The sequence below is a fragment of the Pempheris klunzingeri genome, chromosome 7 (genome assembly GCF_042242105.1).
Source record: "Pempheris klunzingeri isolate RE-2024b chromosome 7, fPemKlu1.hap1, whole genome shotgun sequence".
NCBI classification, from domain to species: Eukaryota; Metazoa; Chordata; class Actinopteri; order Acropomatiformes; family Pempheridae; genus Pempheris; species Pempheris klunzingeri.
In genome coordinates this window covers 3339177-3365324 of record NC_092018.1, presented here as the reverse complement: position 1 = coordinate 3365324, position 26148 = coordinate 3339177, and the positions used below count along the sequence as shown (strand labels likewise).

At 42.3% G+C, this 26148-nt stretch overlaps 1 protein-coding gene and 2 non-coding genes across 3 annotated transcripts; 2 read left to right on the top strand and 1 right to left on the bottom strand.

Moving 5' to 3' along the window:
- Window positions 1–2250: 2250 nt before the first annotated feature.
- On the bottom strand, window positions 2251–6829 carry LOC139203554 (cilia- and flagella-associated protein 157-like). The gene is made up of 9 exons (XM_070833359.1): window positions 6747–6829; window positions 5656–5927; window positions 5368–5521; window positions 5016–5262; window positions 4313–4413; window positions 3908–4058; window positions 3243–3361; window positions 2688–2843; window positions 2251–2335 (listed from the first exon to the last, which is right to left on the bottom strand). The coding sequence occupies exons 1-9, from the start codon at window positions 6827–6829 to the stop codon at window positions 2251–2253; spliced, it is 1368 nt and encodes a 455-aa protein (XP_070689460.1).
- trnac-gca (transfer RNA cysteine (anticodon GCA)) lies at window positions 4089–4160 on the top strand. Its single transcript has one exon. It is a non-coding gene; the product is annotated as a tRNA-Cys (tRNA).
- Window positions 4773–4844, top strand: trnac-gca (transfer RNA cysteine (anticodon GCA)). The gene has a single exon. It is a non-coding gene; the product is annotated as a tRNA-Cys (tRNA).
- Window positions 6830–26148: the final 19319 nt, after the last annotated feature.

Sequence of the window (26148 nt, the reverse complement as noted above, 5' to 3'; positions counted from 1 at the left end):
TATTTTTCCAATTCATGCAGAGTAATTAGATACCATCTGCAAACACTGTGGTTTTAAGAAACAACCAGACTTTGCCAGAAACCAGAATTCAATTAGATCTTAGACATCTTTAGATAATATTAAATAATCAGAACAACCTGCCTCAACAGGATTGTGTGAGTAGTTTCATCAGATTTGACTGATATCAAATATTCTAAGTTTTATTTATATATATTAGTAGAAGACTGTGTAATGTCACCTGTTTCTAAAAGAGTGATTTGGGGTCGAAGGTGAGATGAAGTCGTCTCAGATGAAGTCTTTACAGCAGCAGGATGACTTTCTGCATTAATCCACAGCTTATTGGAACCATGTGTTAACGTGACTGGAGTTGATTTTACGGCTTTTCTGCAGGATAACTGGTAAAATCATGAACTTCCCGACTGTGTGTGTGTGTGTGTGTGTGTGTGTGTAGCTGGACATTCCAGGCTGTCTCCATCATCCTGTTTCAATAAAATTGCACATGGTTTTTACACTGCTGCTACTACATCATGTTACATCAGCATGTTACATCAGCACACCCTCCAACACACACACACACACACACACACACACACACACTCCTGCTGACCACCTCCTGTGTTTTCCAGTTCAGTCCAGTCACACTGTGCTGACCGGTTCCTCTGCTCAGAGTCACCTGGGAGTTTTCACAGGAAGCTCAGGGTGAAGTTCCCAGGATTTGGTTCCCAGTAGCAGAGCTCTTTCGGTGCGTGCCAAAGAACACAGCTGGTTGTGTTTGTGGTGGGATCAGGACCTATTTGCTGCACCAGTGACTGACTGGTAGAGGCACCTGCAGACTGGCTGGGTAATGTGTGAACATCCAGAGATATTCTCATTAAATAAATATGTACTTGAACGCACCAGTCTGCTGTTGGTTCTATTGAATCCTATTGAAAGGCTTGTCAGTAAATTAGGTTCAGACATTGGGGTTCCCCTGAGGATCAACTGTGGTCATTCATTTACTTTTCCTCTACTGTCGGTGACAGAGCTGCTAGCTTGGCTCTACGCTCTGCTTAAAAGGGACTTCCTTGATAAATGATGCCTCCAACAGGCCAATCAGGATCATCCACAATACCTCCGAGTCATCAGATGTGGACCAGTGATGTCTAAGATATTGAATGAGGTTCAAATTTTGACCTTAAATTTTAAAATACTAGATTCTTCAAAACAATTTAAACACATATTTTAATCAACCTGATAGAATTAAATAGTATTTCACCACATTTTCTACTTTGAAACACTTCTCCTTCCTTTATTTTCTTTCCCCGGCACGTGTCTGCTGTACTCGTTCACCTCAGGAATGTTTTGTCTGGATGCTTTGACCTGCGGCCTGCGACATCCCGCCCTCTGTTTGCTTGTAAAGCAGATGATCTCGGAGTTGTTGTAACTCAAACCCTCGGCTCTCTGGATGAATCTCTCAGCTCTGAAAATGTAGCCCAGAGGAGGATTCATTTTTAAAGGAGCATTCTTCCTGTAAAATGTGCTTACAGAGATACAAACTCAAACACTGGCTGCAAATGTAACTATGCTGGTTTTTGGGGCTTCAGCTTCACAGGTGTTTCAGCTGGTCTGGTATCTTTGTGCCAAACTACTATTTTAACCCTAAAACTCTCACTAAAATGTGTGGCATTTACCTGCAGTGAGGTCGACAAGCTTACACTCAAAGGGAAGCGCAGGTCGAGGCAGAGATGTTTAGTTTTCCCTCAGTGTTTTCAGTCCTCTCCCTCCTCTCTCTCATCCTCCGTCTGTCCAGAACTCCGCCTCTCCTCGCTGTGAGCCTCCGTCATGTTTAAATGGTGGCGACAGTTCAAAGTAAGAAGGTCGTCTTGGTTGAGCGGAGTGACCTTTGACCTCAGCTTGGCCCAACATTTTGTACACACAACTGAGATGATCACATTTGTTTTCACTGGGCTTCCCTGTTGTCTGTGAGTCAACATGCTGTGTATAATTAGGTTTACAGTCAGAACTGTTTATTTGGTCCTTTTTAAGGTCAATGATGTAATTCGTATCAACATTATCAAGTACGGCTGCAGCTCCAATCAATAGTTTGTCATCTTTTGGAAAAAACACAGATTCCAGTGATTTAGGTTTTGGGATTTTTGGGTAATGGCTGCTTAATAATAATAATAATAATAATAACAATAATCCTAATAGTTAGGAAAATCACTTTACCAGTAAATAAATCTAATAATAATAATTAAGGGATTAGGACCTTTATTTTGAAACATTCATTTTTCTTGGCAGAGGAGCTGCAGCAGATGGGTCATCAGAGCTGGATTTCTTCTGACTGCAGAGATTCCTGAGAGACGGACAGAGCAACGAATAGGTTAAACATGAAAAAAACAACAACAGGAAAGAACAATTTTGCATATATCTTTATTTGTTATTGTGTTTGTTGGTCTCTATCTATGTTCTTCACACTGTGAACACACCACTGACACATCATCACCATATAAAGCTGCTTACCTACACATCCAGCGTTACAGACCTATTAGCACTAAACTGGAGTCATTTAGGAGTCAATTTCTGCAACTTGAGTGATGTAATCCCAACATTTACTCCTTATTTAGCTCTGCTTTTGGTCTCCACCAGTCCCTGTGAACCAACTCAGTGCTGCCCCCTGCAGACGACGTACTGAAGCTCCAACAAACCTGTTGCTATGCAGCTGCGTGCTGGTGAGCCGAGGACCCGTTCTGGAGGCGGCTGGCTTGTGTTGCCATGTTGGCTGAGGCACGAAGCCGAGGTCGCCCGGCCTGTAGCGGGCCATCAGGAACAACGGGTCTGTGGAAAAGTTCAGGGTCTCTGCTCTGTGGAGGAGAGAGAGAGAGACGGTGATGTGAACAGGAGCAAAGTGTCCAGTACCTGAGTGAGGGACTGTAACAACAAACTGTAGTTTTACTGAATCTAACACGACACAAACAGGTTTTACATTTTAACTTGATTTAAGCTCATAAAAACATCACAAGTGCACATTTCCTTTAACTACCTCCATCCTCTGCTGTGTCTACAGGAATGAAAGAATGAAAAGATAAATAAATGGACGAATATCTAATCAAAACTACTTTTTTTATATTTGTCATACACAGTGTGAGGAGAACATTTAAAGCAGGATGAGAACGTGTGTGTTTAAATCTGGTTCAGCCTAATTTGGATAATACAGGTAACAGTTCATCTGGTGCCGGTGGGACCAGCACTTGGTCCAGTACCTGGCTGGTTTGGGGTCAGAGGTCTGTCCCTGGCTGCTCTTCTCTGGCCCCCGGGGGGCCGTGCTCTCCAGGATCTCCAGCAGCCTCGTCCAGTGGGTCTCTGGCGCTTTCTCCAAGTCCTGCAGACGACAGAGAACAGCAGCGCTGCGGTAATCAGCAATCGTCTCATTGGCTGAGCTACACCTACAATGGTGGAGAGGAAGTGAGCACATTTACTGAAGGACTGTGCTTTTAGTATCACTTTAAGTCTCTTGTACTGTGTTTGAGTATTTCCATCTTGCAGTCCTTGTCAGAAAGAAATATTCTACTAATTACTTCACTTCATTTACTTGACAGCTGTGTTTACTCTACAGATTTGGATAAAACATTTGATATACAAAGTTCGCTCCAGCTTGACCAGCAGATCAAAATACTGCCTGCATGTTAAACAATTACTACTAACAGCACAAAGATAAAATGTACATAGTAATACATCAGTGTATCTATTTCATATCTCATCTTTCTGGATTCTGGAAACCAACCGAATCGAACTAATTAATCACTCATCAATGAATGAATCTTCCCTCCTACACAGACATTATGATATTCCAGAGTCTGCAAGGTTTTATTTCAAGCAATGAGACGCCACAGCAGGAAGTGGAGCAGCTGTCGGACTGTGTTTTTACCGTCAGGATGTGTCTGAGGATCATGACCGCTTCCAGCATACCGCCCTCCAGCTGCCTCCTCCTCCTCCTCTCCCTCCGTATGTCGGCCTTCACCTGAGCCGACTCAGCTGCTTTTTGACAACACGCCTCGGACATGGAAGCCAGGCGCTGTCTGAAAACACAACAGGTAGGACAGCAGTGAGGGGGTATAGCTCAGTGGTAGAGCATTTGACTGCAGGTCAAGAGGTCTCCGGTTCAAATCCAGATGCCCCCTTTTTAAACTTCTTTTACATCCGTGTTTCCTCCCTGCAGTAATGTAGCACAGACTGTTTACGCCTGTGAGCGAAGGCAGTGGAGTCGGTCAAAAAATGGTGCTGAATATCTTGAGGATTACCTCCTTCTGGAAGCCGACCTCATGAATCTTACCTGACGGCCTCTTCGTCGGCCAGCATGTTTTCGTGGACGGCGCTACAGCCCTGATGCTTCACCTCCAGCCGCTTGCACCTCTTCATCAGCTGCATCACATCCTGAAGAAAGGAAGATGCTGAAGGATTTTGATTTCGTGTGTTTGTTCGCAAAGTGACAGAAGTTTTCTCTGTCCAAATATCAGCTGATTCCCTTTTGATGATGTTTTAGATTTGCTATAATTCTTTTAATATCCCCTCGTGTCTGCTGGGACGTTGTACATTTCCCCGTCGTGGGACTAATAAAGGAATATCTTATCGTATCTTATCTTAATTCTACCTCCATTTCAGTGACGGGTGCAGGTGTGTCTCTCTTTTTGTGTTACTGTTCATCCAAACAGTCCAATCAGCTCAACTTCAGACAACACTAACCAGAAATCATCATCTGTGCACTACTACAGCTCTCAGGTGTCTTTGGATGTGGGGGTATAGCTCAGTGGTAGAGCATTTGACTGCAGATCAAGAGGTCTCTGGTTCAATTCCAGATTCCCCCTTAGCCTAAAGTCTGCCAAACAGGCTCCTATCGTGCAACTGATGTCTTTATACACTAAGGCTTTAACTGTCAACACTCGTCCTGTAAGAATATCCCTAGTTAGCAGCGATTCTAGTGCAGGTCAAGAGGTCTCTGGTTCCCAATGTTTGCAGACATTGTTAATGTTGCTCACCTTGTTGAGAGTGAATCTCACTTTGGCACTCTTGTCTAGATTTTTCTTCAGGAGCTCCAACTCACTGCACAGACTTCCCATTCTGTTTTGAAGGCGGTCTTTCTCCTTCCGCAGGGCCAAGCTCTCCTTCAGCAGCACCTGGAGCTGCTCCGCCTGCTTCTTGTGCTCTGCCCTCTCCTCGCAGACAGTGCTTGACACCTTTGCCATAACACCATCTTCCAGTGATTTCCCTTCCTCCTCAATTATTCTGTTGTTAGAGGACAAGGGAAGGCACACATTTACTCTGCTGATGAGCATTTTGAATCAACGGGTATAGCGCCAACTATCCGTTTAACTCTGTCCAACACTTTACCTTCCCTCCTCGAACCATGCCTCCTGATTCAGCCTGTAGACGACAGCGTAATGCTCTCCCTTTTCGCTCACCAGCTGCTTCTTCAGTGACTCTATGTGGGATACCTGCTGCATCACATTCACCAGATGCTTGTTCTGCTCCTCAAACTTTGCCTCTGAAGGGAGTTTTGCAACTTTCAGACATTCATTTCAAACTTCACAGCAGGAATCTAGCCATTACATCAGATATGAACATGATATTTGTAATAATAATTCTCTCCTAAACACTGTGATTTCATGAATGACTCACCATGCACCCCCCTCTCTGAGCTCAGTTCGTCGACCCGCTCCTGGAGCTCCTGCATGTACTGGCTGTGCTGCAGCTGCAGGTCCTCCGTCTCCTGCTCTGCAGCCTGCTGCTGACTCTCCAGCCGCTCCGCCAGCTCATCCAACTTCACCTCTTTAGCAGCCACAGAGTGTTTCAGGTACTCAACGATGTCTGTCTTGTCCTTCTCCAGGGCGCTGTACTGAGCGGCGAGGTCCTCGTTTTGTCTCTCCAGCTCGTCACATCTAAGCTGACATCTGCGGGATTGAGAGGGACATTCAGGGGTTATATTCAGGACAAAATGACAAAACTACGCCACTGCATCCTGTTTCAGAGTTTTGTTATCATGCTAAAATTGTGACTGGAGCTCGTCCCCCCAGTCCCCAACAGGTCGTGAGGTGAAATATAGTGATTATTCTAGGAGCCAGTGGCTGGGAAGGCCCACGGAAATTCAAGCAATGTCTTGTTTTGTGAAATAAGATCAGTAAAAGGTGAAGCACAGGTGGAGGTGCTGGCTGTGAGGCTGATCTGTCACATACCGTGTAATGTTTTGTTTATTAGCTGATAACCTACATAACGTACAATGATCTGTAAGAGACGTGACACTCAAATGGAGGTCAATCAAATGAACAGTAACACAGTGCTGCTTTAACAAGATATAAAATAATAGATTAACATAAGACTGACTTACATAGTGAAAACAGTGTTGGAGCTGAAATAATTAGTGGATCGACAGAAAATCAGTCGACAACTATTCTGATCATCTATTCATGGCTGCAGCCATTTTTCAACCTTTGAAAGTGAAGTAAACACAAACTGACTCTTTGGATTTCACATCATGGTCACACACAACACTCTGCTGCTAGCATGATGCTAACATGATGCTAACATCACACAAATAAAGCAGGATTTTATCATTAGTTTAGTAGTTTTCCTGTCAAAGACCAAAGCTAATGCATCTATCTATGTTTATATGTCTGTTTTTAAAGGATCTACCTATTTAATTTATTTTATATTAGACTGTTTATATAAAGAGCAGCGGGTAGCTAGCTAGCTAGCTGTTAGCACGGCCTTACCTCTCCAACTGCTCATCCAGATATCGAATTTGTATCAAATATAACGACGTCTCTTTGTCATCAGGAGAGATTTTAGCCGCCATAGTTGTGTATTAATCCTTTTTTTACATATAATTTTTGGCTTTATGTTGTTTATCTGGACTTTTTAACCCTTTTAAATCAGCGTCAAGATGCTAATGTTGTTGTTAGGGAATGGTGCCTTCAGGAACAGCTCGGAAAGTTCCAACCTTTTCGAAAATAAACTAACCACCTTTTATTTCCCGTTTCAAATTATCTATATATTTAAATAAATGTAATTGCTGGTGAAGGACTGATGACTGACAATATTAGTATTTGTTTTTTGTCTCTACTGTGTGATACTTGCAATATCCTCTGCAATACACACATGTATATATGTTGTATATTTTTATATTTGTATTTCTGCACCTTTTCTGTCTCTTCTGTTGCAGGAACAAGTGAATTTCCCCAGTGTGGAATAAATAAAGTCTCTCTTCTCTTATCTGTATTTCTGCTGCATTTTGATCCATTTTTTAAATCGTGTAAAAAAAAGTACATGAGGAATTGTCCAGCATCAATGTTTTGTCTAACAATATTGCTGATTATCAATAATCCCAATCAGGAGAGAATCAGATCTCAGTCATTAATATCGTTTCATAATCAGAACTTGTGGAAGTGAAATGTTTAGTAACCAACCTGCCTTTGAGTTGAACCCGAGTTCACTGAACTCAGCGTGCACCTGTGTGAGGATACCTTCAGGTAGAGTAGATCATTTGCATAGCTGAGGTTTCTCCTCTGCACACAAACGGTGTGGTGTCCTGCACGCTACCTCCACCTCCCACAGATATTCAGCCCGAGGCCGGCTCACCGTACCTCCGCTGTCTGTGTGTTACTGTCTGCTTTTCTTGGCTGAATTTACGTCCTCTGCATCCAACCACCAGCGTTTAGCCTGGGAGGGTGATGTCTTCAAAATACAAATAATGTGCTCTTTGCACGAAAAGTGAGAGGATTACTTTTCCTCGGCAGGAACGGATTAGACAGAGGCAGACGAGAATAGAAAGTTAAAGCCGTTTGTGGTATAAAATGAGGGTGTGGAGGTCGAAGAGGCAGATGAGGTCTGAACTCTCACGACAGGAGTTCAATTCCAGAAAATAAGTAAGCAAACCAGAAACTGAAATCCTGAGATGAAGCAAAGATGCTGAAAGCTTTTATTGTCATTTTCTAACATTTTCATGCGACAAGTTGTGTTTCCAGTCCCTGCTTTGGTCACATAATCATATATTCTGCACATTATTTAAGCTTTGTGTTATGAAAAACATCTTAGCATGCATCCTTTTTTTTTAGCACATTCACATACACAACAAGAACAGATGAGAAGAAACCTGAAAAACAACATCTGGAAAAATCGAAATAATCCAACAATCCACTTCAGTATCAATAAGAAGAAAACAACGTTTCACGACCCAGAGTGGTCAGTGGTCGATGTGCTGCTTTCAGGTTAACAGGAATCAGTGGGTAAAAAGGAGATCCAGTGTCTCTCCATCAGAATTTTAGTCCTGGTATTGTGCAGAAGACTTTAAAACAGAATTTAGCATCTTCCTGCAGGGAAATTGAACTTAAAATGTTTAATAGTTGATTGAAAAATAAAATGTTTGTGGGATAAATTAACATCTCTAACGTCTCATGTTGACCCAGAGGTTTCCAGTGGCAGCCATGATGAGAGCTGGGTGAATTCTCTGAAAGGTTCTTCGTCGTTTCCTTTCTTATCTCTTAGGACACACTGAACCATCCTTTATGAAAGGAAATGCCGTCCCACAGTTCTTTGCAGCTCCAACATTTAAAGCGACCCCTTATCCGCCGTGTTAGAGCAGAACTTAAGAGTTCTCCCTCATTTCTTTGCTTGACCTCATGACGTTTTCCATCAAGTGTTTCGGAAGAGAGACCCGACCACTTCCTCCTGACCTTTCTCACCATTACCTGATCTGCTCCACCCACTAACTCACCTGCTCCCCATTCCCTCTAATTGCTCCTGCAGTATTTATACCTGCCAGCTTGTGTTATGCATCCAGCCAATCATTCCTTTTTCTCTGTTTCTCTGCCTGTCTGAACCATTGCCCTATTTATTTTATTTGCCAAGACTTTGATTCTTTGCCTGTTCCTCACCTGTTGACTTTGTCCTTGTGACCTCGTTTTTGATCCCTTCCAATGTCTGGCTTAAAGGTTTTGGACTTTGTTTCAAACATTTCTGCTTTGTGTCCTGCTTGTTCTGTATCTGCATGTTCTGTTATATCCTGACTTCACAGCACATGCAGAGAATACATTCAAATATGAAATATGGGCTTAAACAGTAATGAGCAGTAAAAGTGATGCAAGGTGCACAAAAGAAAACCACTCAGGACGTTTGGGTGTCGTACTAAAGCTAATCATCAAGCTGCAGAGAGAGGACAGAGTGAAAGAGAGAGTGAAAGCACAGGAAAGTGTGTGGTGAAAGCTGTATTTGAGCTGGGAACTAATTTGATCATGTGAAATATTATTCTGTCATTTGCTTTTGGGGTTTCACAACAAAGCCTTCTGCAACGACTGCAGCTGTTTGATCATCTAAGACATTTCTGATTCACCCTACTTGCAATTACTTTTATGTTTTAAATCCCAACAACACCAGCAGGGGCTTTTTGTTCCAGGTGAACAGATCAACCTGAGAACGGAGCACGACCTGCTGGAGGCATAAATCAAATTAACTCACAAAATTATGATATTAAATACCTGAATGTGGATTTGTCAGCTGTTTGTTTCCTAATTGTCATGGCAGCCTGTAAACAGACTCGTAGACACACCAAGCATTCATTTGATATTGCCCGTCACCTCAAATGGCTTCAAACATCAGCTCCGGTTGGTCTCAGACAGTTTGGTACTGTTACCTGGAGTTCATAAACCCATAAAACCGGTGCATTTGTTTCCTGTTTTCAGAACAAACTGGTGTCTACAGCGGGGAAAGCTACATGAATGAAACGCTATAGTTGGCTTTACGGGGAAACATGTTCCTAAATTACATGAACACACACACACTTTTGTTAATTTTAACTCAATCCCACACACACACACTGTCCTGCTGCCCCAAATCCTCACTAGAGGACTAAATGTGCATTAATCCGCCACTGAAAGTAGTCCCAAACAAAGGCACTATCTCCTCCTGTTAAGATAAGAACTACAGAGAGCTACTGTTTTACAAAACCACTACTGCTTTAGAAACCATATATTTTTTTACCTTTTTTTATTCATGCTGTTCTTGATGTTTGGTACTTTATGGATGAAATAACTGTAATATTTGCCTTTATTTTAATTCCCCAAATAAGAGTAGTTGGTGCCAGAAAGACTCAACCCTGATTGAATAAAACTGGAATTTTCCCTCAGACCTTGCACAAACGCTAAATGATGAGGCTGAATTCTTCAGGCAGGGTGGTAGCTGCAATGATCACAGCCCTGGGAGACATTTATCTGTATTATTAAGCAGTAATAACTGTGATTTTCAAGCTCCAACGTGCCTCCACTTCTTGTTTCCTGCAGTCGAGAGGCCGAGCCTTTTCCTATCATCAGGTATGACCCAGCACGTCGGTATTCTGTTAGCCTGCCAGTGCAAACAACAGACAGCAGCCGCTGCAGCATCACCCAACATCGTGGACAGTGAGAGACGCCTGAGAAACAGGAGAGTGAGATGTTCCCAGGACAGAGGTGGACAATGAGCAGGAAAACATCTTTATCAAAGCAGAACTGTCCGGAGGGCGATCTGTTCGCTGTTCAGTCCTGTCTTTGTCTCCCACTCTGACTCTGACATCCGTCATCTGTGGAATTTGAATCTGAATTTCTCTAAATCACTTTCTCTCTGTTGCATCAGAGCTGGGAAGGTCATATCCGCTCTGACACAATGATTCCCTGATTACTTCTGTGGGTTAATACAGAGAATTTACATCAGGAGTTATTCCCCAAATCTTTTCCCAGGAAAAATACCAGCTTTAATTACCATTAAATCAAAAAAACAAAGGTTTTCTGAGGTACACTTCATTTTCCCTACAATACTACTGTAATAGGTTAATATTACTGAGGTGATGGTCCCAATGTTGAAGCTCCAACAATAGCAACCAACAAGAGGCAATGTGTGCACATAGCAGCCTACTGAAGTCAAACACTTTAGCTGTATAAAGTGTCCCGTCGGCATGTTTTGTGAACAAAAGAGTGACCTTATTGCTGTGAGAAGACAATACGCTGACGCACGGCAGCTTATAGGATTTATGTGCATGAACGACACCGTGTTAAAAATAAAACAGAAGGAACAGAAGCTGCAGCCTTTCTCTAGACAGCACCGGTCAAAGCAGTTCACAGTGTGTGAGGTGGAGCTCATTGATACACGATCAACACTTCATGTGCTGGAGGACAATGTGATCTTTCATGATTCCCAGTACATTGATTGTGGCTCCTGGGATCAGTGGGGTCATCCCTATGCCTATTTACAGTATATGACACATGATGGGAACATGACAAAGGGAACTGGGTTCCCATGGTCCCGTGTTCCCAAGCTCCCCAGGGAGGGTGTGGGCAGGTAGTTGAGTTCAGGCAAAGGACAGGAGACAGGTTAAAGTTAGGGTGATTGGTGGGGGAACATATGACCCTGAGAACACAGAACCCGTCTTTGTTTTCTCACATTAGTATGAAATTTAATTGGTATGTATGTAAAGTAATTTGTGGCTCCATGGATCGTAATTTGTCCGTCCACCACTTTGTTTTCCAGACTGAAAAATCAAAAAATGAAAGAATTAGATCTATTGTGATGGAATGTGGTTCAGACTTTTCATCTAGCGTCCTGATCAGGTCGATATTTAACTAATTCCTGCATATTATTGCTAATTAGCAAATGTTAGCAACTGTGAGCACGTTAGCATGCTGGTGTTAAGCTTCACTATAATCTGAAGCAGATTGCTTAGAATCAGCTTTGAATCGTAACGTGTTTTACTGTTAATCGTGTTTTGTATGAGATTCTGCACCAAGTGTTAAAAATAGAAAAGTCTGAGATGCATCGACACAAAACCCAACAAAGAACTTCTGTTCTCCAACTCTAACGGCTGAGTTCATTTTAGATCTTCTACATTAATCAGCAGTTTTAATGACTTTCCGCGGGTGTGGGCACACTGAGTACATGAATAAAAATGTCAGGGATAAAGACAATGAGTGAAGCATACGTTCCCTCGACACTCCCTCAGTGAATCACAGTCACATCGACTCTGAGGGTTTTGGACTCTCTGCCCTCGCGGCGGTTGAATTGGGGGGTTCATAGGGTCGAGATGCATGATAATCAGGACTTAATGAAGCGAAGGGTCGGACCACATTTTGACCAGCTCCATTTATTGTTGCAGCACGTACATCATGGAGACGATCCAACATCCAGTTTGTCTCCAAACGTGAGACACTGCTGTTCTTTGGTCCTCTCTGTGGTCACCACTGTCTTCCTGTCATGTGCCATGTGTCCGTGCTGTCATGATGCTTTTTTTATTTTTGCAGTTAAACTTTCTACAGTATAAGTACGCAAAAAAACTATTGGATGGATTGCAATTAAATTTGCTACACTGACTTTTAACGAACATTAGGCCTTTATCTGTTAAACAACACAACAGAGGAACTAAAGAACTGACTTACAGTGAGCACGCTGACGGCTGAATTAACTGGCTTTGGTCTCCCAGGGACAGAAATTAAGAGCCTGATGCAAATCCCACAATCACCACAAACCAAACACACCAATCAAACTGTTAAACTGAGCAGCTGCAGAGCTGAAGAGTCAAAGGTGTGAAAGTGAAGGTGAGAGTTCAGCAGACAGCATAAAGTGTGTATGTGTGTTTGTGTGTGTGTCAGCTTACCACATAAGGCATGCAACACAGTCTGTGTGCTAAATTACTGTACATCACATACTATAATGTCATTATCATATACAGTATGCTGCATGCGGTGATATGTGTGTGTGTGTGTGTGTGTGTGTGTGTGTGTGTGTGAGAGTGAGAGTGTGTGTGTGTTGCGTGCAGAGAGAAAGGCAAACCAACTCAAAAACATTCCTGACGTTTCAGTGAGAGCTTCTGTGGTCGAAGCCTGAGGAGAGACGGGGAAAAACAAAGCTGAAGTCCACACGCAAGGAGCGGAGAGGAGAAATGCATATGTGAATTATAATAACACCTGTGCTATTCCACATTTTCAGTGGCAACCAATAACATACAGATTGTTGATTTGTGCAATAAATGAAATATACCATCTGGGCAGGAAAAGCAATTGGATGAAAGAAAAATATTGAGCTTTTCATAGTTTTAAGAGCAACCATGGTGTGCAGGCAAGAACACCAGAGGAACCTTGAGTGATGTTAGTGTATGAAGATTGATTGGTCCCTAACTAACCCTAACCCTAACCCTAACCCTAACCCTAACCCTAACCCTGGACTGAAGTGTGAAGGAGGAGCCCTAAAGCAGTGGTTGCATCGACTTACATCTCCTCAGCAAAGAAGCTGAAGGGCTACAAACTCTGCAGAGAGCTAGAGGAGACAAAAGCTGGTTAAACTGGAGTGCCATGGCTGTGAGACCTGCTTGATCAGTGGATCAGTATCTTTACCATCTAACTTTGGAGGTTGTGGGTTCAATCCCTGATGAGTTCATCTCCTTTCCTTCATGTTGTCCCTTTTAGGTCCTAATCTTACTTAGAGATCGACCACCTTTAATTTCACCTCAGGGAAGTAACATGATAATGTACGGTGATAAACTCAGAAAGCCTTGGCTTCACCCTAAGCCTGGTGTGCAGCTCCAGCAGGGCTTTCCCCACAGAAGGGAAGCAATTTGCAGGCAGAAGAGGAGGAGGTGGAGGTGTTTTCAGGCAGGAGAGAGGGAGTTTGCGTGCATCTAAAAATAATTTGAACTTGCAACAACTGCAATTCCAGAGGTGGGTGGAGTCAACCTGGCCACAGGCAGGCTGACAACACCTACTCTGCACATATTTAAAGCGACTGTGTACCAAGTTTAGAACTAGATTGGTGATGGAGATAGACTTCCACAGCAAGAAGGAAGGAAACTGATTAAGAGATAAGATAAGAATAGAAGCTGCTGGTGCAGAATGCATGGCAGATTTTAAGTCACAAGTCATTTAAGTCGAGACATTCTGGTCTCTGGCAAAGATTTGCAGGACAGGACAGGACTGACTGAGAGTCTGAGGTGAAAAGGCAAAGGCAGAGTGACATAAAGGGTGCAAAGAAAAGTCTACAAGATTATACTCAGGATAAATCAAAAGGTGACTCAGCAGCTTAGGCTAAAGCTGTAAAAGACTGCAAAAGATCATCAAACATCGAGGATGCCTTCTTCCTCCTGCAGACCACTCCCTGTAGCCCTGGGGCCTTTGGAGGCAACCAGCACCTTCACCTCCTCCTCATGTTCCTCGTCATCGTCGATGCATCCCTCTCCTCCCCGGGGGCGTCGCCTCCGCCGGGTGCTGTACCCGGCCTCTCAGAGCAGGAGGCCCCTGCAGAGGGAGGCCCCAGACCAGGTCCGCCGCTGGCTGCTGATCCTCTCTGCTCTCGTCTTCCTGCAGATCTACACTGAGGAGACGCACACCTGCACAGGTTGGTTTGCGCACACTGATGCATCAAACGTTTATAGGTTCACACCTGAACTGTTGCAGCACAATTCAAACACTCACTCGCAGGCAATTCTGTGCAAATGTAACAAGAAAGAAATGACTTTCCCACATGTTACATAGAAAATAATGTCAGCGACTGCAATAGCTTACTTGGGTAAAACTAAATAAACTAAACATATATTCAAATTCTTGCCATAAAGTGTTAAATTCAGCACTTAATGTGAATTTAGTTTTAGTTGTAGTCTTTTGACTTAGTCTTAGTCAAATTTTACTCATTTGATTTTTGCTAGGTTAAGTGTAGTTTTAGTCAAAGTATTTCATAATAATTATTTAATTTGTCCATCTGCCTTTGACTTTAGTATTCAATATTTATTTATTGATAAAATCTAATACATTTTTTCATAGTTTCTGTGGACTAAATTAACACTGATGTATTGTATTGACCCTTTGCGTTGCAGCAACAAAGGCTCTGACTCTGTAATTTTGTCTTTTAACTTCAAAATAACTTTAAAATGTTGTATCTGTTGTTTTTCTGTCTGTTCAATTTGAAAAAATAACTTGACTTTTGTTGTGAACTCGCAGAGCTCCAGAGGCAGTGTCCAGCCCTGGCAACGTCTCAGGTCCACAAGGGTGAGGGAAGCCTGGACACAGTGCAGGGATGGATGGAGGAGGAGCCTTGGATGGTCCAGACAATGGGAGGAGCTTCAGAGACACAGCTGGAGTGTGTGGTGGCGTGATGAAGGAGCAAATCATTTCCCCTCACACCATTTTGTGTCACCAAAGAAACTGGACGCACTTTGAGGAAAGAAAAATAGAAGAGGCAGCAGATAGATAGTGAAAACAATGTTAGGTCAAGGTGCAGAGTCGCACTGCTCATCACTGTCACACTGGAGGTGACCTTTGACCTCTGACTTCTCTCAAACAATTAGTTTGTTGCTAATTCAGGACATGAGGCCATGCTGATATCTGAGTGAAGTTTCTCTCTTGAGGAGAAACCTCAAACCTTGAAGTGCAGTGACTGGTTCAGCTAATATGCTGACGACTATGTGCTCTCTCTTTGTAAAAGACTGGACATAAATCAAGAGTTTACTGAGCACAAAAGAAACTTTTTTATTTCTGCAAAACTGCCAACAGAAATACATTTTCTAGAATTGTGTGATATAGTTTTGCAGGACATTAATTACACATCAAATATGAGAACTGTTGTATAGATATTTGTGTTTTTTTTATTGTAAAAACTCTAATAAATGTGCTTGTGTCTTTCTGCATGTGTGTCTAGCAGTGATGGAAAATAACCAAGTTCACATTCACTCAAATACTGTCCTTACGCACAATTTGAGGTGCTTGTACCCGTACATTACTTCATTATTTCCATCTTACATGTGCCTTAAAAGAGTCCACGACATTTCAGAGGGAAACATTGTACATTTTTACTGCACTACATTTATCTAACAGCTAAAGTTACAACATCCTTTACTTATTATGATTTTAAAATATGATTAGTTGTTATAGATTAACAACTACAGATATATCTTTTCACTGTGATGTTGCTTATTTGAGATGTTTAATATTTCAGGCAATGAGTTCATGAGTTTCCAGTTCAACCTGCTCTGACATTCGACAACTGACACTGACACCTCCTTGAGCAGTCTGGTAAACTATGTGAGTGTGTAGGTGTGTGAGCGGGTGATTACTTTGAACAGAGGGCTCTTTGAACTTAGGCAGTGACTCAGGGAGACAAGGTAATTCCTCATTCAGCCCACGCAGGTGGAGATAACAAACTATTTGAGAGTTTCAGGAAATATGAACCTGCTCATTGTGCGATAAAATAAGTCTGTACATGCCCCAGTATGTCACCGTGTGTGCAAATCAGCTGGCTGGGCTGGTGTAGTTTATATGCTTTAATACACCATGTTTGGTCATATATGATGAGACTTTATTGATCCTCACGGAAGACATTCATAATAAAGCAGAAAAGAATTGGGCTAAAGAGGTAGGAGATGGAAAAATAATAATTTAAAATCTAAATAAAGTACACAACATGATATCCCATAATCTATTTAAACATTGTGTAAATATGTATGTTAAAATATTGATCAGTCCAATTTAGAAAGCCTTACTGAAGTAGTATCTTAAATAGAACAGAATATTTAATATAAGGTAATAAGGGATTGGATCTTAGCAGCAACCTGAAGTTGCATCTTAAAGAGCTGCCGAGGAAAGTAACTAAGAAAAGTCTAAATCATGAAGTGGTGAATTAAAAGATGCCACACTATCTTGTATCTTTTCCAATACATTTATGACGGATTGAAGAACAGATAGAAGAGAGACAGGACCGATGTATACTGTTGGCCTTCAGGTAAAATGATGTCAGTGTGGACATGTAATATTTCTGTCTGTTCAGTCATGGGATGTTGTGTATCTGAACTCACCTTGTTGTTCATTAGCATGAACATCACGTCACCACAGAAGAAGACAGTGATGTGATGACAGTTTGCTGCAGCAGATGAGAGAGCATGAAGGGTCTCATCACCTCATCACATGAGCCTCGGCTACTGGAGCAAAGACCCTAAAAGGAAACCTCTGCAGCTAGATATGAGGGCGTCCAGTCTGGACGTGTGCCACATTCTGCCTACATGTACCAGCATGCATTGTGCATGAGATTGTTGATAGACCACACCACCTAGGAAAGTTTGGATTCCTATCTATCTGCTGTGGAGAAATACATAAGTGACTACTGTGTTTCTGCTTCTTTAACAAACTTCTACTGAAATATTTCTAACTTCAACCCTTTCACAACCTTCTATTCTCAATATACGATTTTGAAATCAAAATGTAAACAGTTGTGTCCTCCTTAATGTCATGTAACCAGTTAAGAAGCATGACTTAACCCCTGTATGGTGATCGAGTCTGATTTCATCTGTTTTCATTCTTTATCAAAAGAAGAATGATACGATCTAGACTCGTCAAAATGAGCCACAGCCAATGATTCTGAGTTTGAAAAAATAAAGAATCATATAATTTTTCTCTTGATAAAGAAATGAAAACGGGTCCCACAGACCCGAACACCATACGAGGGTTAAATGTTTGAGTTGTTGGCTTCAAAGGGACGACAGAACCCTCAAACTGTCTCATTAACTCATGATATTTTGGCACTAAAACATAAAAACACAAATGTGGCACTTTTTAAATGAACTTCTACTCCTGCTGCTACCACAGAAATAATTAAAATGTTGAAATATTATGCTCCTCTTTTCAACCTTTCAAGCTCTCAAACTACCAGTTTAAATGTTATTTCTTTCAGCTGTAGAAATTCACTTCATTTTCTCCAGGAAATACATTTGTTCTACTGTAATCTGACATGTTTAAGAGTTTTGTCATGATTGTTGTAAACGCACATCATCTGATGTCATCCAGAGAGATGATAATCCTCCATAGAAAACAACCAGCATGTGGTGATGCCCTCGCCGTGATGAAGTCATTGTGCTGAACTGAGCCATGTACAGACGGACGGACAGTCAGACATGTTTGAGGGGTGAAGTGTTGTGATGGGCTCTGTCGTTGTGTCAGAGTGACTCCTGAGGTGACTAAAGTAAAAACTGTTTAAGGAAGACGAAGAAGACGTCACGTCACCGATGAGCAGGATGACAGTTTCTATCAGGGCTCGTTAATGTGTACGTGTGTGTGTGTGTGTGTGTGTGTGTGTGTGTGTGTGTGTGCGTGTGCGGATGTTTGTGTGCGGTTTGCATGTGTTAAAGTGTGTGTGAGTGTTGAAAGAAAGAAATTGGCAGAACAATCAGGGCACATATTCACAGCAGGTGTGTACAGGTGTGAACGCAGGTATGTGTGTGTGTGTGTGTGAATGTGGTTCCCACAGAGCTTCATATTAACTCAGTGAGATTTCAATATAATTTTGGCACAAATGCGTTTTTAATGTTGCACAATGTTACATTATTTTTTTGCTTGTTTGATGACTTACAGCACGGAACTCACTTTCCTTAAAACATCCCAGGATTTAGTCAGAAAATACAAGACTTTTGGTATTTGATGCTCAGAATCAATAAGGAAAGGGATTTCTTTTCCTGTATTTGTTTTCCGAGCATGCTGTGATATCATGTTTGCACCTCATTGCAACACCTGTAACCTGGTGCATTTCAACTTGCACCTGTCCAGTCATCATTTCTGTGCAATAACTAAAGGTCTTAATTCTTCGTTGCTCTGCAGGAATGCTGAGTCTCTGCCTGAGTGGCTGCTGTGTATCAAAGGTTCATAGGCCAGAAAATCTGCTTACTTTTGATAATGGACATCTCTTCAAAATCCAGGAGAATGCTTAATGCAACTGTTTTTTTTTTTAATAGTTTATTTCTATAGCATTTTGGCAACTACACTGGAAGCTCACAGTCATTAAGACATACAAGAAATCTTATACGCCAGCCAAAGTTTTTCTCAATATGTGCTGATGTACATAAGAATTTGTGTATCTCTGTTTTGCACAGTGCTCGTTGGGCTCAGGTGCACTAACATGGCTGACATCTTGAGATGACTGTCCTCAATGAAGTGTGGTTAAGGTGTGCTTAAAGTTAGATCCGTCAGACACTCTCTCATGTTGTCACTCAGGTGTCATATTATCACTGTGATGCAACATCTGAGCCTTGATCTCCTCACCGTAGTGTTTCAGATGTTTTCAAACTCTATTTCAGACATTGCTTTTCATTCATGGAACATGGAGTTTGCACAGATTGTCATTGTGAAGTGCTGCAGTACAAGATTGATTTGGAAAACCTGCGTTGTAATGCACCAGTTGCAGAGATCTGAAAAGTATCAGAGGTGGAAGATGTATGTTTCCCTTCTGTAAATTTAAGAATGTCACACAGTTGCTGCGTTCAACATTTTATCTCAGCAACTTTAGGTTTTCAGCAATCTCCAGTTTGATCTTTAACTTCAAAACATAGAAACGATTTTGGTGAAATCTACTGAATCCAGGTTGTCTGTGTGCAGATGTTTTACCTGAATACTTTACTGCCACTTACATCTGTGTGAGTTCATGGTGATTTCTGTTGAAATGATGTGTTGCGTCTATGCTTGGCCAGGTCCCCCTTCCTTGATCTCAATGGGACAAACCTCCAATTCAGATCATCATAGAGGTCCAATACTGATGGGCCAGAGGTGAGGATGGGGGTGAGGCTCTGAGCATTGAGTGATTGTTTGATATCCAGATTCTTTTGTAAAAGGGTTGCCGTAAGAACTGTTGTGTCTGTAGTTAAAATCTAAAACTAACTAAACTTAAACACTGTGATTACCAAGGAGGTTGTGTTTTCGGTGCTGTTTGTCCATTTGCCAGTAGGTTTAAAGAAAAACTTGAACTTGAAGCTTGGTGGAAGGGTCAAGCACGGGCTAAGGAAGAACACGTTCAATTTGGAGCAGGAAAAATGCAGTGCATTCGGGTCATGAACAAGAAATACTTGCAGCACTATTATCTTTAGTGCTTATTGTGGTCACAGGTCCTGGACCGGACACCAATCAATCACAGGGTTGACACGTAGAGACAGACAACCATTCATGCTCACACTTACACCCACAGGCAAATTCGAGTCACCAGTTAACCTAAACTGTCTTTAGACTGTGGGAGGAACCTGGAGAACACCTGTATCCACGGGAGAACATGCAAAACTCATAGACGAGGTTCAAACCTGGAACCTACTCGCTGTGAGGCAACATGCATTTTTCTTTACATCATTCTTACAGTTGTGGAAATACATCCAGACAGATAAAGTGCTCATGCTTGCAGACTTGCGCTCTTTACTCTTCTTGTAAAGAAACCTTGTGCTCTGACAGTCGGAGAATCTAATCTTAAATACTTGAATTTAAGATTGAAAACACAGGTTCATCCCTGTGAATCACTTTCTTCCCTTTAATCAGCAGAGCTGTAAACCTACGCAGTTTATTTGTGACCTGACGGAAGCTAATTCAACGGTGTCAACTTGATCCTCCTTTTGACGTGCGTCACTATCTGGAAACTTGTTGCTGCTTTCCACAGAAAACCAGCGTATAGGTCAACTGTCAGTCAGCAGTTTGTAAAGGGGCATATTTAAAATAATACGCCTAAAGGAAGGTTGCATTCCTGTGCGGTCGTTCAGGTTCATTACAGAGCAGCGAAAATAAACAGGTGAACCTTTCAAAGTAATCAGATGACCTCAGGGGTTTCTGTCATCCACCTGAGCAACAGGTATCTCGTCTCTGTGCTGCTTTTTTAATTGTTTTTATTTCCCAATTTGGCTCCAGTTTGCGGAGCCTCTCAGTGCATGGTGGTGATTCATGATCTGCAGCTGCGATAAAGGACTAAAGCTGCTGATCTGAGTTTGCCAGTAGCTTCTGATGATCTTGTTTTTTGGATTAATGGCATCAGTTCTTGTTGTTTTTTGGGGTCTCTTACCATGAAAGCCTCTTTAACCCTGATGCTGCAGACAGGAGGCATTGTGGGGGTCAGAAATTCACCAACATCAAAATGTTTACTGTAACAAATGGTTTTATCGCTTGATCTGACATCTGTCAGTGTCACTGAATATATTTTGTCTTCCTGGTTTGGGCGTAGATGTATTTCCCTTCTGTCACCAACTGTCATGCAGAGGAAAAATCACTTTTCCAGGCTCTCTCTTTGTGGTTTAAAAACTCTCACAACAATCATTATTGTAAATAGTTATGATCTCATTTACCCACTCACACATGCACACTCACATACTGATGGCGACGGAGCAGCTCGAGGTTCAGTTTAGATTAAGGACTCTTTCACACACGGACAAGAAGAGCAGGGGAACAAGTTTTGAGGTCACAATTAAACTCCTGTTTCTATCTTTCAATAAATCTGTGTGAAAATGTTGTTTCCTCTGCTTTTGGGCAACATGAAGATGACGAGGCGAGATTATTTCTGTCATGTCATGTTTTGAACATAAAACCAAGCTTCAAACAAAAAGTACAAGTCACTCTTTCTGAGTAATGTGTTTAACAAGGAAGTGCCAACATTCGAAAGTGTTTAATTTCCATGACAGGAATCTTTTTGTCAGAGCCGATGATCCGTCGGTGAAAGTTTCTCGGACTCAGCGGCCCCCTGAGATTTTCCGGCTGTCGGTTTGAGCCCAGCGCTCACAGGATGAGAGGAAAGACAAACTGGTGACACAGCAGCGTGACTTAAAACCTCCCATTTGTGTTTTCCTATCTGAGTTGAGCTGCAGACATCAAGCCCGTCGTCGCTGACGTCTGCCGGCGGTCGAAAGTTACTAAGAGCAGGGAGTCATCTGTTTACTTTGCTGAGCTCGGGGGTCGCTGTGAAAAGCAACACATTGCAGGACGGTTCAGCGGCTCTCTATGAAGCGCTTCATCTCTCCTCTAACCAGAACCAGCTGTGCAGGCCTGCAGTAAAAAGAGGGTTGTGCAGTCATGTACACTGCCTCCCCCTCGTCCCGCTGCAGCCGGTTGTCGCCCGCGGGGCATTGCTCTGTTCTGCACGTAGGCCTGTTCACATGGCAGCAAGCCAGCGACGAGCCAACACTGCCAATCAAAAGTGTCTTTGATCAGAATTACCAAACAATAGTGACCCACATCACATGGTCCCCATAGCGACCTGAAAGAGAGAGAGGGAAAGTGTGTGTGTGTGTGTGTGTGTGTGTGCTGACTGAAATCCATCAGGACCCCTCGGTGCTTCTGGAGGGTCAGAAACAGTTACTGTAAAAAGAAAACACACACATTAAACAAGCCATGTGGCCGTCATCAGAGGCGTGACTCACACTGGACTCACTCATTCAGAAGTAACCGTCTTTTGTTCTGCTCCAAGTCATTTAGTCTTTTACAGTACAAGTGGAAAGAAAGCTGCATCACAGACTGTAAACTGTGTGGAAGTTTTGAATGGCGGACGGCAGACGGAGGTGTGGGTTCACGTGCGGAGACGTTCCGTTAGTGTCACTGAAATAACACACAGGAGCTTTTACAGACCGTTTTAATATGAGAGGAGTCTCACTTCAGTTTACCGTCCGAGTGGAAAAACACTTTGCAGACCACAGAGCCTGAGCTGCTGGCTGGAGAGATTTCTGAACCTTTTAACCTCCACGGTTTCACAGTCTTTAACCTCTTAAGCTTCACAAAAGCTTTCAGTAGTTTTTAGAAACAATCCACGGTGCTGAGCAGCATCTCACGCACACGTCCTCGCGTCTAAATGGACAAAATAGTTCCCACAAAAAAGGCTCTGTGTGACCTTTTCATTATCTGCCACCTCTATGATTAGAACGCAGAAAATGGAGCTTTTAATATCTGATTTCTAGAAGGTGTGATGAGTCTTATTCCCAAGATGTTTAAGTTTGTGGAAGAAGTGGTCTCTGATCCAGTGCTGTGAGTTATCAGACATGATTATGTGATGATGTTCCTCGACTGTTTAGGTTTAATATAGCCACCCTGCCAGGGTTATTAGGACATTTTCAGGATGCTCTCTGGTCGACGCAGCTCAATGATGCATAATCTCCACGTCTACACTCAGACACGACGAGCTGCTCTAGATAAACCCCCACCACAGGACACTGGGTATCTGGGGCGGCGGGTTGGACCTGACCTCTGACCACCAAATCATATCATCTCCCATTTCAGCCACTTTTGCCGTTGGCGATGATGTCTCGCCTCACTGCCTGCCGTATTTGGAAGCGCTGGTGTAGTCGTGTGTGTGGATGAATGTACAGTGTGAGGAATCTCTCACCCTGCTGCTGTTTGTGACACATTTTACTCCTCCGGCCACCCAGACACTCAGTCAAGGTTCCCGATGCGCCCCCTGGGTGTGTGTGTGTGTGTGTGTGTGTGTGTGTGTGTGTGTGTGTGTTATTGATGTCATGCCGATGGCGTCCTCGTCCTCACCAGGCTCAGATGCTTCTGATTCTTTCTGCCGAAGCTCACGGTGAAACAAAAGGAACAGAGGTATGTTCAAAGTATTCTAGACATGCAGGATGTGAACACAACACAAGTTTCACTGCAAAGTTCTGCAAGCGATAGAAAACACAGTAGGAACACGACAAATATCAACCAGTTCTTCCTTGAGAAAGAAGAATTTTTTCTGGCTTCAGTCAGAATCATCGAGGCCTGAATGCATCCGCACACATTTGCATCTGAAGCACTAAATAATCTGCTTGTGACAGTGAAAGTTTCTCTCAACCGCTCACATGGCTCAAATTTGTTCGGCAGCGGGCAGGAACTCAAAGCAGCTTCATGAAGCGGAGCTACTTGCCAGGTTTTGATTACAAATGGGACTCGATGATTGATCGCAGCTCTGGCTCGCAGGCTGCGGTTTCAGTCAGAGCGTGTGAGGCAACTGAGAGAAAAACTATGAAAACACGTTGTGCTCAACCCTTTTCTACTTCTTTTTGTTTTTTATCTCTTTGTATTCCTCCTCTTTGATGTAAATACTCCTGGTATGCACTGATGGTAAAAGATAAACAAATAAAGATCTTTCCTTTAGATGGACGCTGGAAAGGGGAGTTTGGAAAATGCAGTGGAGTCCAGAAGGATGTGAAACAAAACGATTCACCAAGCTTTGAAGTGAGTCTTATGTTACAGTGAAATGATAAAGATAGTTCCGCCTGGTTTACAAGCTTATGATTCATTTAGTCACTTAGTTTTTTCTCCTTCTACCTCATTCATCATTTAATTCCTGTGAAAAGCGCACTCCCCATGCAGCTGCTGCTGTCTTCACCGAGAGAAAGGCATTGTCTCCTGTCACGTAGCAGCGCCGTGATCCCCGCAAGGCCGAAACTGCTTTCATAAAGCAGCTAACAAAGGGAATTAAGGCACTTTAAATCTTCCCCGGCCGACAGCTAATTCGGCATAATGGTGCCTCTTCAGCATGATAAGGCCGCTGTGCACAAAGGCAGCTCAGGGCCGCAACAACTACATGTTGGAAAACGACCAAAATCCCTTGTTTAACGTGCATTTTCAGTCAAGCAGCAACATTTTTAGAATCAAATCAATCAAAATGTTGGACGCAGCTTTTTAGTTTTAGCAGACCAGGGGTTTACTAAAGAATGTTTTATTGAAGTCTCATCAATTTTTGAATCTGTTAAAGTTTGCAAACTTTCTACAGTAAATGTGTTCAACGGTGATTTATTAATGTTGTCGTTAAGAATAAAGATTTAAAGATTTGATTGTGAAAGTTGTTTTAGTTGCATCTAGTCTAGAGTGAAAGCAGGTTCAGACTTATTCTATTGCACCTTGTATGGCCTCAAAAATGCCAAGAATCAGACAATAAAAGAGCTGCGCACATTAAACACAGTTTGCAGTTACCTAATGTGAGGCCGTTGTATTGACTTTCATTGGGATTATCTAACATAAAGAGCACAAGCTCTCTTCCTGCAGGACAGGATGGGGTCACACATGTCAGGACACGATCAGACAAAGAGGTGAAACCAGGCAGGTCGGGGCAAAGTCTGCAGCTTCCAGGGAAACACAGGGAGAAAGGAAGATGGTTTCATAATTTTAAGTACGGACATAAATGAGTCCTCCTCATTCATTTCAGCAGAAATTAGACAAAATGTTGAAATTTAAAAACCCAGTCTGCAGTTTTTCAAAAAGAAGAACCAGCTTCTTGAATTACTCTGAAAAACAGTCATATATGAGCCACTTCTTCTTCATCGTGAATTAAAAAAAAACAAAACAACAACTTCCAAATGGCATTTTAAGAAAAACTCCAATACAAGATCTTTCTGAATGAACCACATCAGCAGAGCTGCAGGCTGTGAAAATCATTTCAATATATTTTAAAATATTCAATTAAAAATCAGCACAAACAGCCAAGTGAGTCACACACACACACACGTACACACACACACACACACACACACACACACACACACACACACAGCTTGTGCATGAAAATCTCATCTTCCTCTTTTAATCTGGGTTTTCACAAGTGTAACATCCTGTGATTTCACCAGTCACATCGACCACAGCTCAGGGTCATGATAATCACATATTGGAAAACTACCAAAACTCCCCGTTTTAAGGTACATTTTCAGACGAGCAGCGATATTTTTAGAATCAGTTCAAGTTCACAGTTCATCATCCACCGGATGCTGACTGACAGCATGAAAACACCTCAGTCATTCGGTCCAAATGTCGACTGTCCAGTGTGACAGTGATCACACACTGGAAATCTCAGCCTCTTCTTCACATTAAACTTTAATCAAATCCAGATTCAGGTGCCATATTGGGAATATAATCTGTAAGAGCATAACACCAAGGTATCCATCTTTAAAATGTTTATTCCAGTTTATTCAAACAGTGATTAACTCCCCCCAACAACTATTTTATTGTGCTCTATCTCAGCGATAAGGGTTAAAGATACTCTCCTTGTTTTATTATAACACTCCATATTTTCACCACCGTGCCGCGAGGTGATTTGGAGATTATTGGTTTTGCTGCTGGGAGACACATTTTACTGAAACATGTCAAGCTGAAGTGATTAAATTTAATTTTCAGATGAATACGTGTAAACTTTTCTGTTTTCATTCTTTCTTTAGCATGAAATCTGAGTGTGTGTGTGTGTGTGTGTGTGTGTGTGTGTGTCCAGTTTTAGGAAGGAACATGAAATCCTCACATTACACAGGTCACAGTGCACTTTGGTGTTTTACATCATCTACATGACACATTCAGCATCCGCCTGCAGGTCAAATGAAACAGATGTCATTCATTCACTCACTCATTCATTCATTCATTCACTGATTAA

Bases quoted from the DNA above. Each gene is read 5' to 3' on its own strand.
- LOC139203554 (XM_070833359.1), bottom strand. From the start codon at position 6,829: ATGGCGGCTAAAATCTCTCCTGATGACAAAGAGACGTCGTTATATTTG. The intron at 3,362-3,907 runs GTAAAAACACAG...TGTCGTCTGCAG, and splicing joins TCCTCAGACACATCCTGACG to GACTTGGAGAAAGCGCCAGA. The intron at 2,336-2,687 runs GTTTGTTGGAGC...TCCGTCTCTCAG, and splicing joins ACGCAGCTGCATAGCAACAG to GAATCTCTGCAGTCAGAAGA.